This window comes from Alligator mississippiensis, chromosome 1 (genome assembly GCF_030867095.1).
Source record: "Alligator mississippiensis isolate rAllMis1 chromosome 1, rAllMis1, whole genome shotgun sequence".
NCBI classification, from domain to species: domain Eukaryota; kingdom Metazoa; phylum Chordata; order Crocodylia; family Alligatoridae; genus Alligator; species Alligator mississippiensis.
This window is the reverse complement of record NC_081824.1, coordinates 254,199,789-254,217,463: the sequence shown is the minus strand read 5'-3', so window position 1 is coordinate 254,217,463 and position 17,675 is coordinate 254,199,789. Positions and strand designations below refer to the sequence as shown.

The 17,675-nt window shown below is 44.5% G+C and overlaps 1 protein-coding gene across 5 annotated transcripts in view; it reads right to left on the bottom strand.

The window, feature by feature from the left end:
- The window catches only part of CTC1 (CST telomere replication complex component 1), a 28,979-nt gene extending 11,630 nt beyond the window's left edge, over positions 1–17,349 (bottom strand). Inside the window, exons 1-6 of one of the 5 annotated variants that reach the window (XM_019476316.2) lie at positions 17,258–17,349; positions 16,977–17,170; positions 7,615–7,861; positions 5,913–6,112; positions 781–925; positions 162–464 (exon numbers count right to left, since the gene is read on the bottom strand). In XM_019476316.2, coding sequence (XP_019331861.2) covers positions 162–464; positions 781–925; positions 5,913–6,112; positions 7,615–7,861; positions 16,977–17,170; positions 17,258–17,269 — 1,101 coding nt within the window. In that variant the 5' untranslated portion in view covers positions 17,270–17,349. Of the gene's footprint in view, positions 1–161; positions 465–780; positions 926–5,912; positions 6,113–7,614; positions 7,862–14,295; positions 14,475–16,976; positions 17,171–17,257 lie in introns of those variants that run through there. The other 4 variants (XM_019476313.2, XM_019476315.2, XM_059720508.1 and 1 more) reach the window with 4 other exon arrangements.
- Between the last annotated feature and the right edge of the window lie 326 nt (positions 17,350–17,675).

The window sequence follows — 17,675 nt, the reverse complement described above, 5'->3', positions numbered from 1 at the left end:
ATAAGGAGGAAAGCAGTGAGTTTACAAAAAGCCCCACAGTACAGAGGGGGCTGGACTCCTGAGGACATAAGGGCCCATAGTGCAAAGGGAGTCCATGGGCCCTCTTGAAGGATGGGGTCCTTAAGAGCAAGAAAGGGTGATGATGGGGGACAACTCCCTACCACATATGACAGGATCTTGGATTCTTTGGTCAATACTGGCCTCTTGTCCTCATATCTCAGCTCCAGGAGGCTACTGAGCTGCACAGAGGCTTGGGGACACACTGGCTGAACTGGGCCTTCCTGCCAGGCACCATCCAGTGGCTGTTCCTTTACTTGTTCTGCACAGTAGGGCCGGAGGCACGAGGAGAAGCTGGTGACAAATACTTTATGCCCAGACATCTTCAGGCCAGACATGCTCAGTGCTGTCAGCACATAGCCATGGCCCAGCTGCAGCACGTGATGCCAGGCAAGCTGGGCAGGTTTCTAGAACAAAGAAAACATAGGCAATATGAGCAAACCTGGCATGAGAAAAGAACACTTCCTATACCAAGCATATTCCCTAGAACCCAGCCTACCACCCTCTCTGTCCTCAGGGCTCTGTGACACTCCAGCACAAACTCACAAAACTGTTCTGGAGCACTGCACCTGAAGAGCATCCTGCCTTATTTCAGGATGGTAGCATTCCTTGTACATTGCTTGGCCAAGACGGGAACAAGCAGACAACCTCTATGGCACGGGCTGACTACCGTCAGTACAAAGATTCATGTGGCAAGTTTTGAGCAGAGCCCCAAAGACTTACCTGCACCAGCACAGGGACACAAGCAGCTGAAGTAAAGCACTTCAGGAAGAGGAAGAAGAATGTCTTGTGGTGGATACAGAGGAGGGAGCCGAGTCTGGCTAGCTCACCCGCCACATTCAGCTTTGTTCTCTTCCAGCATGGAACCCTGGGGAAGTTGGGGTAGAGGGAGAGGAAGACAAGAGAAGGAAGCAGAACTCAGAACTATGCCAAAAATAAAACCAAAGCACGTGCATAGCAAAGAATATACTGGTCATGGAAAGAAAGGGTAAGCCATGGTAATGCAAGCCCTCCCCTTTCGTACAGGAAGGGGATGAGATTTTTCCAAAAAGGAGATTAAGCTACTTTAAATTAACCGGAGTCATACTCTAAATGGCTCTAAAAAGCTTGGCTGTAACAACCTGGAGTAGAAGATCCCAGATGAATGACCCCATGTGCACCCAGACAATGATGAGGCTACAACAAGCTGATTTTTTTTTTTAATTAACTTTCCATTGAGGCAACTACAGAAACAAAACTCCAACACAACAGGAACACACAGGAACTGCATAAGGTCTATGTTTTACAATGGAAATGACATACAGCAACAAATTAATCGCTTCTGGGAACAACATGATGATTTATATGCAGATAAAAATTATAGTCAATAATATTAACCAATATTCAAAGACTCTGGCTACAGACCCTGACTTGCTGACTGCTGACTTCTGTCTTCTGCAAGGGTCAGAAGTGGAATCCATATTTTTAAATATCTATTCTTCTTTCGTCTTTTTTTAATGCTCCAAGCTGATGGGACAGTTTCTTCATCATCAGAATGTCCCATAGTATAGCACACCACATTTTCAATGGGTGTGTGGGGAGGGAGAAGGTTGTGATTCTTTTTGCGTTTGAGTGATACATAATCTAGCAGCTAATAGCAGAAGGGATATCAGTTTTTCATCCCACACAAAGTAAACTCTCTTTACTGGGGCATTCAGTAAACAAACCACCAAATCCAAAGGGATGTCATCACTTATCACAATAATTACTATTCTGGTCATTCCCTCCATAGAATATTGGGCCGCAGGGCATAGCCACCACATATGGAAAAAGGTGCCTTTTCCTCCGCAACCTCTCCAGCATGATGTATTACTATTGAAAAAATACATCTTGGAAATATTTATATTTTATACAAGTTTTCTTCATGTAAAACACATGTTATATTGATAATCCTATTCCCATATTTCTCTACATCACCCCAACTCAAGTCTCCTTGCCAAACTTTCATTGACTTGAGTCCCTATCCATTCTTTCCTCTATTAAAATTGCATGCATTTTAGACATTATCTTTTTCTTGAACCTACATATTTGAATCTACATATATGAATTGCTCTAAGGGGGTAACTGGTCTAATGACTGCTTTGCGAAATTTATCTATCATTCCTAATGTGAAGATATTGGAAAAAAGGGACTCTTACCCCGTTAGGTTTATCTAAGATTTCTTGACATATTCTCCACAAAAAAGAGCTGGCCTTTTGAGTAATATCCACCTGGACCCATACAGAGTTGTATGCTTCATATGTTCTAGGAAGGAATTCTTTATTCACCTCTTTTAACAAAGGTGGTTAATGGGGAGAGGTGACAAGAAAGCAACTTTTCACATTCATCTAAGGATCTCAAAGCAGCCTGGGTAGAAGGTGTAGTCTTTTAAGTTTTTTTGGCTTGAATTTGTCTCGGCAACCTTCTTCTGTTATAAATGAGAAGTAAATTCTAGGTCCCACAAGAGAACACCAGGATCAGCTCTTTAGCCAGAAGCAGAACCAGACATTACAGAACCGGGCAATTCGATACCGTAAGAGCTCCAAGCTTGGAATTAGAAACAGATCAAAAGGTACCAATTGTGGCTTAGAGACAAGCATTGCACAAGACGGGAGATCAGTCAAAAAAAATTATAGTAAGATGGAAGACCTGACGTTTCTTCTCACTCGTTTCCTTTTTTGGGAATTTTAATTTAACCCCCACTAAAATTAAATGCAATGAGCCTCCTTAGAGACTGTTCTTAAAGAGAGACTGATACACAATTATTATGATTTTTACTACAAACAATATTAAAGATGCAATCACCTGGGATATTAAAACATGATTTTAAGCAAAAACAGAGGCAGCTGTTCTATACAAAATACACTGTATTTATAGATACCAATTGCAAGCCGGTAACAACCTCTATGTTTAGATTGCAAAACACTTTCTATTAAAAGCAAGTTTTTTGCAACCTTCTTTCTGGGAAGTTCTCACGTCTCTCATTTATTACATAGCAACAAGAGGAAATGGAGATATCTGGCAATGAGAAGACTAAGAAAAACCAGCGGGGGGACTAGCAGAGTTAGAAAGATTACTGTACTGATCCTGTAGTATAAGTGGTTCTTTGAGATGTTTCAGTCAGTCAATGTGTATGTCTTTGTAGGTGTGTATGTGCCTTGTGCATGTGATAGTCGAGTCCTATGAATTAGCCATGTTTTTGTGGCCATGCAGTTGCCTGTGCCTCCTTATGCTGCCAAAGGAGGGTGTGATGGAGGGCATTAATATAACCTTTTTTTGGTTTCAGATCATTCAAAGCCCATGGTCAGTGAGAGAGAACTGTTATCTGGCAAATAACAATAGGTGAAGATATGTTGTCATGCACTTAGAAATTCTCCGTGATAAGAGGGCAGTGAGGTGTCAATTTTAAACAGGTTAAAAGCTAGAGGAAGAATGGCAAGCAAACAACTAAGTTTCTGTATTCCTCTGTTCCCCATCTGTGAAGTGGGTGAGGAACTACTCTACTACTTTTCTTCTACTTTTGGTCTATCTTGTCTATTTAAAGCATAACGGCAAGAGTGACCTCTAATATGGTTGGCTTCTAAACTAAAAAAACAACAGCCCCTTGTTTCATTAGGCACATCACAGGCTTCCAGAACAAACTAACAGCGAAGCCTATAAGGAACATGTCAAATGGACAAAAGGAGCTAGACACTTTGATGGTTGGCCATTAGCAGAGAGCTGAAATAAACCAAGCCAAGCAAAACCTTGAAACTTTATGTAGTATCACTTGTAAGCTTTTTTTTAATCCAAGTTCAGGTTGGGAGTCAGGGGGAGGAAGCTTTGTCCATACACCTCTCATGAACTAGATCCAAAGGAAGAATCAATAGGTGCAGTGCCATATATAACAGTACTGTAAAGCAAGGGTGATGGTGAATCTGTATTTCAATCAAGGACAACCAATATAAGCTGATAGTAAATGTCAACTTCATTAGTTCTGATGTATAGTAAGACTCTTTTTGTATGCACATTTCTCCTATCCAAGTGACAGATGATTGTGGTAAGATAACTTTTTATGAGAACATGAGAGAACGTACTATGAGTACATAGTACAGTTTATAAACCTTTTAAATAACCTAAATATGAAGCATAGATCAGCCCATCACAAACATTTTATACTTAATTTCATTATTTAAGTCAACATGTGTGGTTAAAACAGTTGAAGCACCCTGCTATGGGTGCTTTTAGCCTGTTATAACTAAAACTCATATCCACAGCAGAGAAATTCTGACAGTAGTACAAACCATTAAGATTTACACAGACTACAAGTGAAGAAAGATTAAAAAACAGGATTCTCATACATCCTCCAGCTTTCTCTAATTTGCAAAAAAAAAAGTACATCCTAATAAATGCCTGATCTTTTAAACTCCAAGTACCACTGTTCATACCAATGTTTAAATTAACTCAGTAAAGATTATTCTAATTGATTATTTGCTGGTGAAAAAAACCAAAAAGTTACAGTAATTAACCTATTTATGTATGTGAAAGCGATAACATTTGACAAGTATGCAGCACTGTCTAGGATGCATTCTGGTATTATATATTTAAACCAAATTTATATTTACTACATTTATTGCATATAGTTTTCAAATTTATAAATGATACAGATTATATGGTTAGGCAACACTGATATACTCTGATTCTGACAGCTATGTTTAATGGGACTTAATTAGCAATCTGATAAGACTCTGAACTGTAGTATTTGTTTAATATTATAACCTAAAATTACCTGGGCTAAAGGTATTACTTTGATTTGCCATTTCATAAGATCCACAGGTTTGCATTACATTTGTTAATATAAACCCTGTCACTTAAATGCATAAACATTATTTTTAATCATCTTTACAATTGTTTTGTTGTTTCCTAAATTTTATTTTCGATAATAAAATCTCTACTTGTAAAAATGAGTGTGTAACTCAGCCAAACAAAGTCGTTTCCAACAAACACCTGCAAAACAGCAGATGGATTATTGTTCGACTAAAAGGATTTAATACAGTTATTTTGTAATTTCATAAACTCCTTTGTTCCCTCTCTGTCAGAATGGATGTGACCCAACCAGTTCCCTCTCTGAAGGGTTCTCACTTTGAGGTTAGGCAGACCTGTGACCAATGTTCCCTCTAAGGAGTACCGGTCCGTAAGCATGCTGCTTCGGTGAGGCGTGGGACACTTACAAAGGTAAAATCCTCACCCGGGGCAGGCAGCGGGGGCTGGGGCCTGGGGGCCTGGCACGGGCTCCACCAGCTCTGGGACACTGTTCCGCTCCCCCACTTTGCCTTGGGGAGCGAGAAGGCACGTGGCGTCAGGGCTGGGGAGTGAAGCACTTCCCCAGAGCTGGCGGAGCCACAGAGCAGTTCCCTGGAGCTGGCGGAGCCTCACTCGGGGCAGGCAGTGGCTCCTTCCCGAGGTGAGGCAAGGCAGGGATAGAGGATGGGGCTGGTGCAGGCTCCACCAGCTCCGGGAAACCACTTCACGGGTTCCACCAGCTCCAGGGAAGTGCTCCACTCCCCAGCCCTGACACCTCCCGGAGGTGAAGTGGGGTAACGGAGGAGTTCCCTGGAGCCAGCGGAGCCCACGCCAGGCTCCCGCCCCTGCCTCCGCTTTGCCTCGGGGAGGAAATTACCTTCTGTAAGTGTCCCACGCTGCAGCCCAGTTCCTATCTCGGCGGGTGCGCGGCATAAAAAAGTTTGTGCGTGGCCAGACTTTTACCTGTGCGCAGCTGAGCACCTTACAGGGAACCTTGCCTGTGACAAGCAACAATGACAGCAGCCACGCTGCCTATTGACTATATTGAATATTACCTGGTGATGAGCAGCTGCATAGCTGGCGCTGGGTAGATAACAGGGATTTTGTTAACCATCCTCTCTGGTACAGGATTCACTGGTACCGGGTCTGCCAGGATCTCCACATACCCTCCTGTGCGATGGTCCTTCTGTGGCACATATGCCCAACTGGGGAAGAGAAACAGCAACTCCAGCCATTCCAGCTCAAAATGTAGGAGCTAAACCAAAAGAGAAGAGGGGCTAAAATTTTAAGAAACAGTGATAATACAACATCCTTGCTAAGTCATCTATGGCATTAACATAACCTTTCCTTGGCACATCATAAACTTTCATTACTCTTTTTAGAGCTGGGATTAATACCTAGCCATGCTTTACTGCTCCCCAGACAAAGGTAGTAACTAACCTATAGAAAAAGAGAGAGACAGAAAAGCCTCTTCACTCCAGAAGTGAACGTAGCCTTACAAACCCACCTGCAATTTCCTCAATGCTGGGAATGGCATTCCCTGAGCCCAGGTATTCTTCCAAGAGAATAGTGGGGATTTATTGACAGTTTGCTTCCTAACTTTTAATCGCACTTGGTTTTTCCACTCTGCATTTCTAACCTTTCCAGCTCTCTCACCTTCACTGCTACTTGTAAAGCTCATCCTAACACTGCATATGTAACAGCCTCTGCCTCCCACTTCCTATTTCTTCAAATCAGTGGTGGCCAAACCACATGCCCATGCAGTATGCAACTCCTAAGCACTTTAAAGGCACTTCTTGAAGAAAGAGCAGTGGGAGCAGTGCATAGATCACTGACTCTGGAGTACAAGTTGTATAGTCAGCAGTCCTCAAATGTGAGAAGATTTTGGCTTGTGGCTAAAAGTTTAGGTGTTTGGTCACCCCTAACCTAGAACACTAGAGGCAGCAACACAGAGCCACATGCCTGTCACAAGTGTCACTCTCCAGTTCCTACAATTTTCCTATACCCTTTTTGTTTTGGATCCTCCAGGCAGGTTTTAGCACAGCAGCACCCAACCCATGAGATGGCATATCACATGCATTACTGAGAGCCCAATTATCCCCCAGGTTCCTGTTGTTTTTGCTCTGAACCTGTAACTCAAGCAGCACTGTTTATTGCTATTGGCTCCATTAGCCTTCCAGGACTTTCAGAGCCCCCATTTTCTGGGGTTTGCCCCATTAATTAATAACTGAAATTAGACTTCAACAGGAATCACCAACATCGATCTTCATATCTTATCTCTTTTCTCTAGTAATTCTCCAGCCCTGTAAGTGCAGGAGTTAGCTCACAAGCAATTAATGATTCAGCCCATTTCCCCTGGATTTGGGCTTATTGCCTTCTCCTTCTAAAATAGATATCTGGGGCCAAATTATATTCCACCTGTTAGGCATCTAAGCAGACACAGACACCCTGAGTGCAATTCTATTCTGCTCTGAGTCCCTGAAAATCCATGCATGCATCTACTTATCTGACTCACTATCATCTAATCCTTAAGACTGAGTCACAAAAAAAGCAGCAAGGAGGACCCACCCACATTTTATATTAGTTTTTCAGGGACTTGATAAGGATAGGCTAAGATTGCACTTACATGCCTAACATGTAAAATAGAATCTGGCCCTTAGATATCTTTTGCAAACAGTTTAAGCTTTCCAGTAGTCTGGGCTTCCTCTCAGAAATGGTAGTAAGAACATAATCCATCAGGTTGTTCTGCTGATGTACCTCACAAGGAACTGCACCGCTGTTGTCTTTCACATATAGGCTGCCATCTACCCGCTTCTCTCCCTCCTCCTGCCTTCCATCGGTTAGATAGCCAATGAGTATCAGGTGAGCCCGTGGCAGAGCACTCTGTTTGGACAAAAGGCCTTCGCTTTGGCGAACCCATTCCTTAAACTCAGTGGTGCTCCAAGTAAGGTGACTGCAGCATGGTGTACACTGTTGATGCTGGAGGTCGGAGATGGAGATAAAACTGGGGAAAAAATAAAAAATAAAATATGCAGGGATAGTGTGGGGAGCTGGATGATTAGATTTCTTTTTTTGCAGTATCTCAGGCTCTGCCCTTGCCAGAGAGTTTAGGCAGAGCCAGTTTACAAAGAATTGGAATGGAAGATTCCATAAGAAAACCCAGAGCATTGCAGAAAGTGGCAGGGGTGACTCAATAAGGAGCCTCATCTATTCCAGGTGGAGTAAACCGTCTCCCCATATGGTGCTTGGATGTTCTGAGCTATAAGGAGAAGCTTGGCTGTGCTACTCATGGTTCTGAGATCAGGACACAGCTGCCAACCTTAAAGTTAACTTTATCTTAATTGGACCGACTTGACGGATGTGCAGCTGAGAAATGCCAAATCAAAGAGATCTCAGGCTCCTACCTTCAGATGTAAGACTACAACCAAACTTAACATATCTGATCTTAAAGCTAGAGACATAATGAAGAAAAATGTTGAGTACTACTAAATACTGCCACTGGGAGAACTACATGCAAGATACTAGAAGTTTGAGACTGATCAAGGTATTACCACATTTACTTAAATCCAAGACAACTATGAATTCAAGACAATGCCCCACCCCCCCATAATTAGCTTCTATACATGGGAAAATGTATACATTTGTTATAATTTTCCATGTACAGAATCCAATTACTGGAAGGTCATCTTAAATTCGTCCCCCCACTTTTACAGCAAGAAAAGCAGCAGCAGCATAAGGGGTGAGCGGGAAAGGGGGAGGCAAGTGATCTGCTCCCCACCCCTTTTTGTTTCCCTCCCACCCAGCAGTGTCTACACCCTTTGATGATGCCTGCACCCTGCCACCTCTGCCCCTCCCCACACAGGGTAGCTTTTGAGCAGACTCAGCCTGGCCATGCAGCAGTAGTGTCTCGTTGCGTGGCCAGGCCAGGGCCTGAGCCAAAGCTAACCTGTGCTCTGTGCCCCCAACCAGAATGGAGCTCAACCTGTGCTGGATGGTAAGTGATGAAGGGAAGGGAAAGGGCAGAGCCCTGGAGGGGAAAGGGGAAGAGGGTGTAGGGGAACAGAGGCACAGAAGCTTCCTGTTTCCCCTTCTACCTTGTACTCCAATCCAAGATGAGGTGCTTGTCTTGGATTTGAGTAAATGTGGTAAATATGGTAGAAAAAAAACAAAGTTGTCAGCTCATTCCAATATAGTTGGCTTTTCAATGATCTAAGTAGCCATGATAATTACCTTGCAGATTTAAGTCCAATTTGCCAAGAAAAAAATCTCTGGTATTACTAACACAAGGTCAGCAATACTGGAAGACCTAGCACAGACAGTGATCCAGCTGATGAGTTTACTATTTGCTCCCATTAGGGGTAGGTAACAGTTTTGAAAAGGGCTGTGAAGCTGGATCACTATTTATGTTAGAGTTCTCATTGACTACAACAGAAGTGCAATGAAATATGAACAGAAACTAAGCAATGGGAGATAATTTGGTCAAGAAGAACCTGACATTTATTGAAGAGGAGTCTACTGTAACAATCTGGCAAGAGAATAAAACACCTGAAGTGTTTTGTTTCAGATAAGTAATGCCACTGGGGACTCATCAAGGTCTATGGCTTGTTAATATTATTTAACTAGAACAAAAATGTGAAGATCTGCATGCTGTTTCATAGCGTGTGTCACACGAAGTTTGGCAGGGAAAGCTCTGGACCTATTCTTCATGTTGAAATAGAGACAGGAAAACAAGAGAGATAATACCAATTTTCCTCATTCTAGGAATGAAGTACACTGCAACTTCAAGCCTGTTGTAAACCTGATGGATTATCTTTGGGAAAACCAAAGATGCAACCAGAAAACTGATTCCACTTAATCTCAGTTACTGCTAGCCTGGGCAAGGACAGGAAATGCACTAAATTCCTGCCCTTTGCTCAAGGTGGTTCAGAGAAATGTCAACAGCTTATCAACCTCAATCCTTTCTGTTCCTGAAAGCAGTACCTACCCACACAACACTGATGTCATCTGCCTTCAGGAAACCCATCTTACTTTCCTCGTTGCCAATCAGCTCATGATCTCTGACCACAAACTACAGGCTGTCGGGAAAACACAGCTGACCTATTTATCTGATGTGGAGAAACTGTAATTTGCATTCGACTATGATATAATCAGGATCACTCTGTGCAAGTCGGCTAGTGCCTGTAAGCTTAGAATTAGTGCCTGTGCCTGGGCTACCACTGCTCCAATATCCTGCCATCTATAGGGAGGACTTTAATAAATATCATATTACTTGGGGTGATCAGCAGGGACCCTGGTTTTCTCCGATTTAAAAAATCCCCAATTTTTGGTTTAAAAAAAGTAACCCCAAATCCACATTTTCCCATGATATTTAAATGAAACACCACTATATATTTTCTATATATTAGTGGTGTTTAATTTAAATCACAGAAAAATGTGGATTTGGGGTTACTTTTTTTAAACTGAAAATTGGGAATTGTTTTAAATCAGAGAAAACCAGGATCCCTGGTGATCAGAGTAGGCTAGACCTTGCAGATCAGCCTCCCTCTACGAGCTAGATCTTCTTCACAACCCAAAGAAAGTAGCAAATTTACGCTACTGGGAGGAAACAAGGTTTTCTCCTTTAACTTCAGCTGGGTCACTTCTATGAGACAACACTTTAACAGCTACCTCCAGAGTCCTTGGAAATGTTGAGTGGGAAACACAGCCCCCTTCTAAGCCAAACTGACGCTACCGTATCAATAGTGAGCTCTAGCTTAAGGATACACTGCAACTGTTATTAATCAAGTAACTGAAGGGAATATATCATCTGCACAACATATCAAACATACTCATGGTCTGACAAAACAATATTTAATGTTGCTTCCTGCTAGAGAGCCCAAAAGTAGCCCAAAGAGCATGCAATGAAGATGCAACCTCAGAAATGAAGTCAAAAATCAAACAGGAAGAGTTAGAAACTCCACAGGTAGCTGCATGAAGAACAAAATCCACTGAACAGATATAAGTCTCGACAAACAGTGTCACCAGATACCTTGCCAATGTCAATAATTCAGACTTGGATAAAAAATTTTAGGAGTCAATCAGGAAAGTGTAAGCAATGTCACCTCTTGACCAAGATTAAAGTTTCCAGCAATATACAGCTTTGACAACCTAATATTATACCTCCTTTTACTTCCTTCCTTGCAAAGGAAGCAACACTCCTTGTCCATATTCATGTCCCATATAGTACAGGTGACCTTGATATATGTCACACAGTGAAAAGCTAAGTTGACAGTTATACTATTGCCAAGAAAAGACCATCCTTTAGTATCCACCTATTGCCCAACATTACCCCTGAGCTGTAGCAGAAAACCCCCGGACTGAATAAATTTACACGTGGCAGAAAAACTTCAGGCAAGTTTCCAGCCAAACTGAAGTACTTTTGGCCAAGTAGTAGCAGATTCTATGTACACTGAAAATAGAATTTTAACAGAAGAAGAAAACTGGGCTAGCTGTCTTTGATCTCACATACAGCAGCCTATGACACCATCAGACACATAGGTGTGCTGTACAAGATGTCAGCAAGATTTCTGGATGGATTATCATGGCAGCTGAGCTGATGCTCTGAGGTTAGGTATTTACACGTGGTTTTGGCCACAAAACCGATCCTGGAGATCTTACAGAAACAGACTCTTGCAAGGCTTGGTGCTAGAACCAATAACCACCATCTCCAAGTGATTCATCAGCTGATGTGATCTGTTTGGTGTCAAAAGACTGCAAATTATACTACCAAGCTGGGGGGAGTAATAGATACACTAGAGGGTAGGGCTAGGATTCAGAGACACCTCAACAAGTTGGAAGACTGAACCAAAAGGAATCTCATGAGGTTCAATAAGGACAAGTGTAAAGTCCTGCACTTAGGATGGAACAATCCCATGCAGGGTGAATTTGTTTTAAATAGCGATTGAAACCACTGGGCAGGAAACCTTGATTTAATCACTGTTTTCTACAAAAAATGCATTCTTTTTGTCTGATATCTTTATTCATTTTAACTTCTTGAAACTTTGTACTTTTAGAGAAAGATAAGGGCTTGACTCTGTGTAGCCAAATTTGCAGAGAGACAAGAAGGCTGATGGGTAGGTAATCGGGTCTGTTCTCTCTCACCTCCATATACTGCTGTTAACGAGGATGTTATCTCTAAAGACAACACACTCTCCCTATGCCTGAAGAAGAGTATTTGTGCCAGAAAACTTGCAAAGAACATTTTTTTCCAAAAATGTAGTTAGTTCAATAAAAGATATCACATCTGCTCAAAGACCCTTGTCTGCCTATGATCTCTGGAGACACAAATCCACTGCTTGAGAACTGAAACTAAGCATCACAGAGACGCTTAATGGGATCTTCTAGGCTGAGCACTAAGACTACTGGGTACAGTGGTTTTCTTTAATCTTTACTAATCTATAGAGGAGCCTCTGGAAACCACATAAGATTAGGCCCCTAATATAGTCCATGGCCTGTTGTGACCTATTTATAAAACTTCTAAAAATGTTACAATATATTGTCTCAAATAGTATATAATTAGAAGTTACAATCCTTATTCCATGATGATAACTTTAAGGTTAAATGCATCTTAAATTAAAACCATCTTTAAATGGTGTTTTTTTAAAAAGCATCTTAAAATCAAAAATACAATGAAATAAAAAACATCTGATTTAAATTTTAAAAATCTGCTTTTTTTTTTAAATCACTGATTTTTATCCACCCTGATCCCATGCATCAGTACAGGCTGGGGAATGACTGGATAAGCAGCAGCTCTGAAGAAAAGCACCTGGGCGTTACAGTGGACAAGAAGCTGAATATGAGCCAATAACGTGCCCTTGTTGTGAGGAAGTCTAATGGCATACTGGGCTGCATTGGTAGAAGCATTGCCAGCAGATCAAATTAAGTAATTCTTCCCCTCTATTCAGCACCGGTGAGGCCACATCTGAAATACTGTGTCCAGTGTTGAGTCCCCCAGTACAGAAAGGATGTGGAAAGAGTCCAGAGGAGGGCAACAAAAATGGTTAGGGGGCTGGGGGGGGTGGCCTGAGGGTGCTGCACTTAATTATTCTGAAGAGAAGACAGAGGGGGGATTTAATAGCAGTCTTTACCTGCAGGGTGGTTCTAAGAAAAATGAAGTTAGACTGTTCTCAGTGGTGGCCCATGACAAAACAAGCAATGGTCTCAAATTGCAGCAGGCAAAGTTTAGGTTAGATGCAAGGAAAGACTCTCTCACAAGGAAGGTAGTAAAAAACACTGGAACAGGTTACCCAGAGCAGTTGTGAAATCTCCATCCTTGGAGGTTTTTAAGACCCAGGTAGACAAAACTTTGGCTGGGATGATCTAGTTGCAGATGATCCTGCTTTGAGCAAGGGTTTAGGACTAGATGACTGTCTGAGTAGGGGTGTACCAATAGAGATTTTTTGGGCCGATACCAATGGCCAATTTTTAATGCGTCATATCAACCGATACCAATCCAACTACCAATATATAGCCTGGCAACGTGGAGAGTAGCATATGGCTGGTAAGTCTGTTGTGGGGGAAGGGGAGCGGAAAGGGACATGGGAGGAGCAGATCAAGGCCCTCAGTGAGGGTGGGAGTGGGGCTGGAACAGGGGCAGGTGCCTCAACCTGCCCCTCCAACCCCACCCCACTCCACCCTTTCCCTCACAACAGACTTACCAGCCAGACACTGCTCTCCACACTGCAGGGCTGCACTCCTGGCTGCCTGCGTGCTGCACTATGGCTGTGCGCATGCGCAAGGCGTTTATCGACGACATTATTGGCTACATCAGCCAGAAAAAGCTGATAATGTCAATTTTCCTTATACCAGTGCCAATATGACGGGACCAATGTATCAGTGCACCTCTACTCCTGAGGTCCCTTCATAAAATCATTGAAAATGAGAGTTGGAACTGCCAAAGGTTTGAAAAGAGCCTCACGGGTGACTGCTATAAGAAATGGAGACTGAAAACTAGTAGTTTAAAGACCACGTTGACACACTTCCACTAACACCAGGCTCAGAACTGCTTTGACTCCAAGACCTCTTATTATTGTATTAAGTATCGTTTACATAAGGTCTATGGATTCTTACCCCATTACCTAGATTAGCTTTTGTGACTTCTCATTCTTATGGGTTCTTTGCTTATTTGCTTTTCCCAACACTGCCCCTCTCCCTGGCACCCTCTTCTTCTTCCTTCTGCATTTAAACTTCTCTCTCTTTCTTATACAAGTCCTTTCACAGCATGTGATGAAGTGAGTGCTGGCCAATGAAAGCTTGTGCTATACATATACACATATCAGTGGCTGTCAACCTTTTTGGGCTTGACGCACCCTTCATGAGACTCAAGGCACCCCTCCAGACCTTTTGTGACTTGAGTGGCACACAATTTCAAAAACTAAGTTTACAGATTATTGTGCTTACCTCCTTGCAGAGGGGCCTGGCAGCATGGATGGGAGGATCATCCAGGCAGGGGCAAGCCTGAGTTTAGTTTATCTGCTTATCTCTTCACACTTCAGGGCACCCTTCAAAAGATCTGGAGGAATTGCAAGATGCCCTGGCATCCTGGTTGAGAATCACTGATGATAAGTGTGTGCACTCACTTCAGGTTTTTTTTTCCTTATGTAAATAGTTTAGATATATATTTATATAATCTGCACATATCTATATGTAAATATCTATACAGATACATGTACATGTACACACATGGATATATGGGTAGACAGGCAGACAGAACCGCTATACATATTTATAGTTCATATATACACACGTACTTATAATTTGTAATCCATGTCTATATAGTAATATGAATTTATTGTCCATATACATACTATATATATATATATATATATATATATATATATATATATATATACACACACACATACATACACACACACTCACACAATATTTATAATTGTCACAGGGCACCTTGGTGCTCCTGCTCCTAGAGAGGGGAAGGCTGCCAGAGGAGGAGCTCTGGCAGTACATAAGGAGCCCTAGCGGAGATAAGGAGCACAGCTGCAGGTTGCCAGGGCAACTGATAAGAATCAGCTGGCCAGAAGGGGGCAGGGCCTGGCCTTTATAAAGCCCAGGGCTGAGGCCAGGTTAGCAGTTCTTGGTCAGCAGCCAGAGAGGCAGGAGCTTGGGGATAAGATGTGAGGACTGCTTGAGCAGGCTGAAGGATGGTGGCTCTGTGGTGCAGGAGCTATGTTGTTGCAGCCAGGCAGCCTTGAGTTAAGTTACAGCCAGGAGGCTTGTGTTTTGTTTGGTTAGTGTGTGTATTACACCGGAGGCTTGGGTGAGGCTGTAGGGGTTGGAGGAGGCCTCATAGGGACCCCACAGGGGTGGGGTGCCCTAGAGCCAGTGAGGGCGCAGTCTAGGGCCAAGAGGGCGCATTGACCTCATAGGGACCCCAGAGAGTGTGGGGTGCCCTAGTGCCAAGAGGGCGCATTATTCTCATAGGGACCCCATAGGGGTGAGGTGCCCCAGTGCCAGTGAGGGCGCAGTCTAGCGCCAGGAGGGTGCATTATTCTCACAGCGCCAGTGAAGGCGCAGCTTACGCGCCAGTGCAGGCGCAACTGGCAGTGAGGAGCGCAACCAGTGGATTGTGGGTGCAACCAGTGGGTTGTGGATGGGGAACACAGACCCCGGGTTGTGCGTGGGGTATGTAGACCCCAGCCCCAGAAAGAGGGGCGATTTTTTTTTTTTTTTTTTTTTTTTTTTTTTTTTTTTTTTTTTTTTTTTTTTTTTTAAATAAAATCAGGGAGCCTGAGGTGGACACGGCGAGCCCCAAAGAGGGGGAGCGCCATATTAGGGAGCCCAGGACGGATGCAGCAGACACCAGCAAGGGCGTCACTTGTGGGGGCATAGACCCCAGCCCCAGGGAGGGGCGACTGCTGAGGAGCCCTAGAGGGGCAAGGTTTGAGAGGCCCAAGAGGGGCCCAATTGAGAAACCCAGGACAGGAGGAGTGAGCCCGGTAACAGGCTAGCACCGCGGGAAAACCCAGAACAGGGGAAGGGTGCTGCAGTGGACCCAGACAGAAAGGGTTAGCAGTACAGCATCCCAAGGCAAGGTGCTGCGGTTGCCCCCCGAGAGGACAGGGAATAGCAGCGCGGTGAGCCCGTACTAGAGAGGGTAGTAGTGCGGTGGGTCTAAAAGACCGGCAGCTCAAGGGGACGTCCCAGAGGGGACTACCCTATTGTAGAGAAGACCCAAGAGTGGGCTAGATTATAGAAGAAGGGCCCGGGAGAGTGGGCGTGTAGTTTAACCTAACAATGTCTTTCACATCAGCGAGGCTTGGGGGGTGGTAGGAGCCACGCGCAGCCCATAAGGCTAGGGTGCCTGGGGAGCACCCATTATACTGGGAGACCACAGGAGTCCAGAAGGACCGCGGGGACAGAGGTTCCGACTAGCCGTGCCCAGGGAGTCATAGGCAGCCTCCTGAACCTACTGAACATCAAAGACGTGGTGGGTGAGAATAAGAGGGTGCCTTGGGCTGGCCTTGACACAGAGCGAGGGACCTCGAGGAGATCACGGCCCTCCTAGAGTATGCTGCCCTGACAATAATCCATATATATAGCTCCATATATAACTAACTGATATATATATACACACACACACTGAGATATATACTTTATAATCTCTATTTAAATAAATAATTAATCCACATATATACACACAGATTATGTTATAGATGTGTGTATGTATACACACACACACACGTATGTATATTTGTAATCCATATAGATATGTATACATAAATCAATAATCCATAAGTGTATTTATAATCCACACATATAAATATGTATGTCTCCTTTCATCTGTCAAAATGCGGGACAGCCATGGAAATGTGTATGTGTACATATACATACATGTGTATGTGTGCGCGCACGCGCGCATATACACACACACACACACACACCCCCATAAATATGCAATAGATCTATACCCCATCATGTATGCATATCCATACTTATATATAAAACCCATACATATACACAGACATGTATATCAAACACGTGTACACACATGTAATCCTTGCACATATGGATTACGTACCTACGTGTGTGTGAATACTCGCCCCCCTCCCCCCAGCCCGCACCTGTAGCCGAGTGGCAGGACCTCGCTGCTGCTGCTGCTGCTGCTGCTGCTGCCGCCGCCGCCGCCGCCGCCGCCCAGGCCCCGCAGGCCACGCAGCACCGCCTCCACCAGCTGGTCCGTGCCGCCGCAGCCGCCGGGCGTGGGGCCGATGGCGCCGCCGAGGAAGGCGCGGGCCTCCCGCAGCCACCGCTGCTCCTGCGGGGAGAGCGGCCGCGAGAACAAGGCTTGGGGGTGTGGGGGTCGGAGAGGAGTGGGGGACAGAAGGGACTGAGCATCACTCACGGCCGTCTCCATGGAAACGCGGGCGGCCGCGCGGCGCGAGGAACCGGCACTGCCAGAAATACACGGCCAATCAGTGAAGGGGGAGCGCGCGTGCGCAGCGCCGTTCCCAGGTTTCTCCGCGCTGGGGCGGCGGGGCTGGGCGATGGAGCTGAGTCAGTTCCCCCGCCCACCTCCCGCTTCCTGCGGTTAGTGACGTCAGCGCCCTGCCTGCGTGATCCGGCCCTGAGGCTTCTGAGCTGGTGCGTGACTGCGCCTGTGTGCCTCCAACGGCCGGCTGCTTTACGCGCGCATGTTGTGTCATTGGGGGCGGGGCTGGAGGTAGGGCAGAGGTCGGGCGCGGGCTTGGCTCAGTGTCGTGGGTGCAGTGCAGCTGGCTGTGAGGAGGGGGTTTGCCTCTTCCCCCTCCCCTCCACCCCCA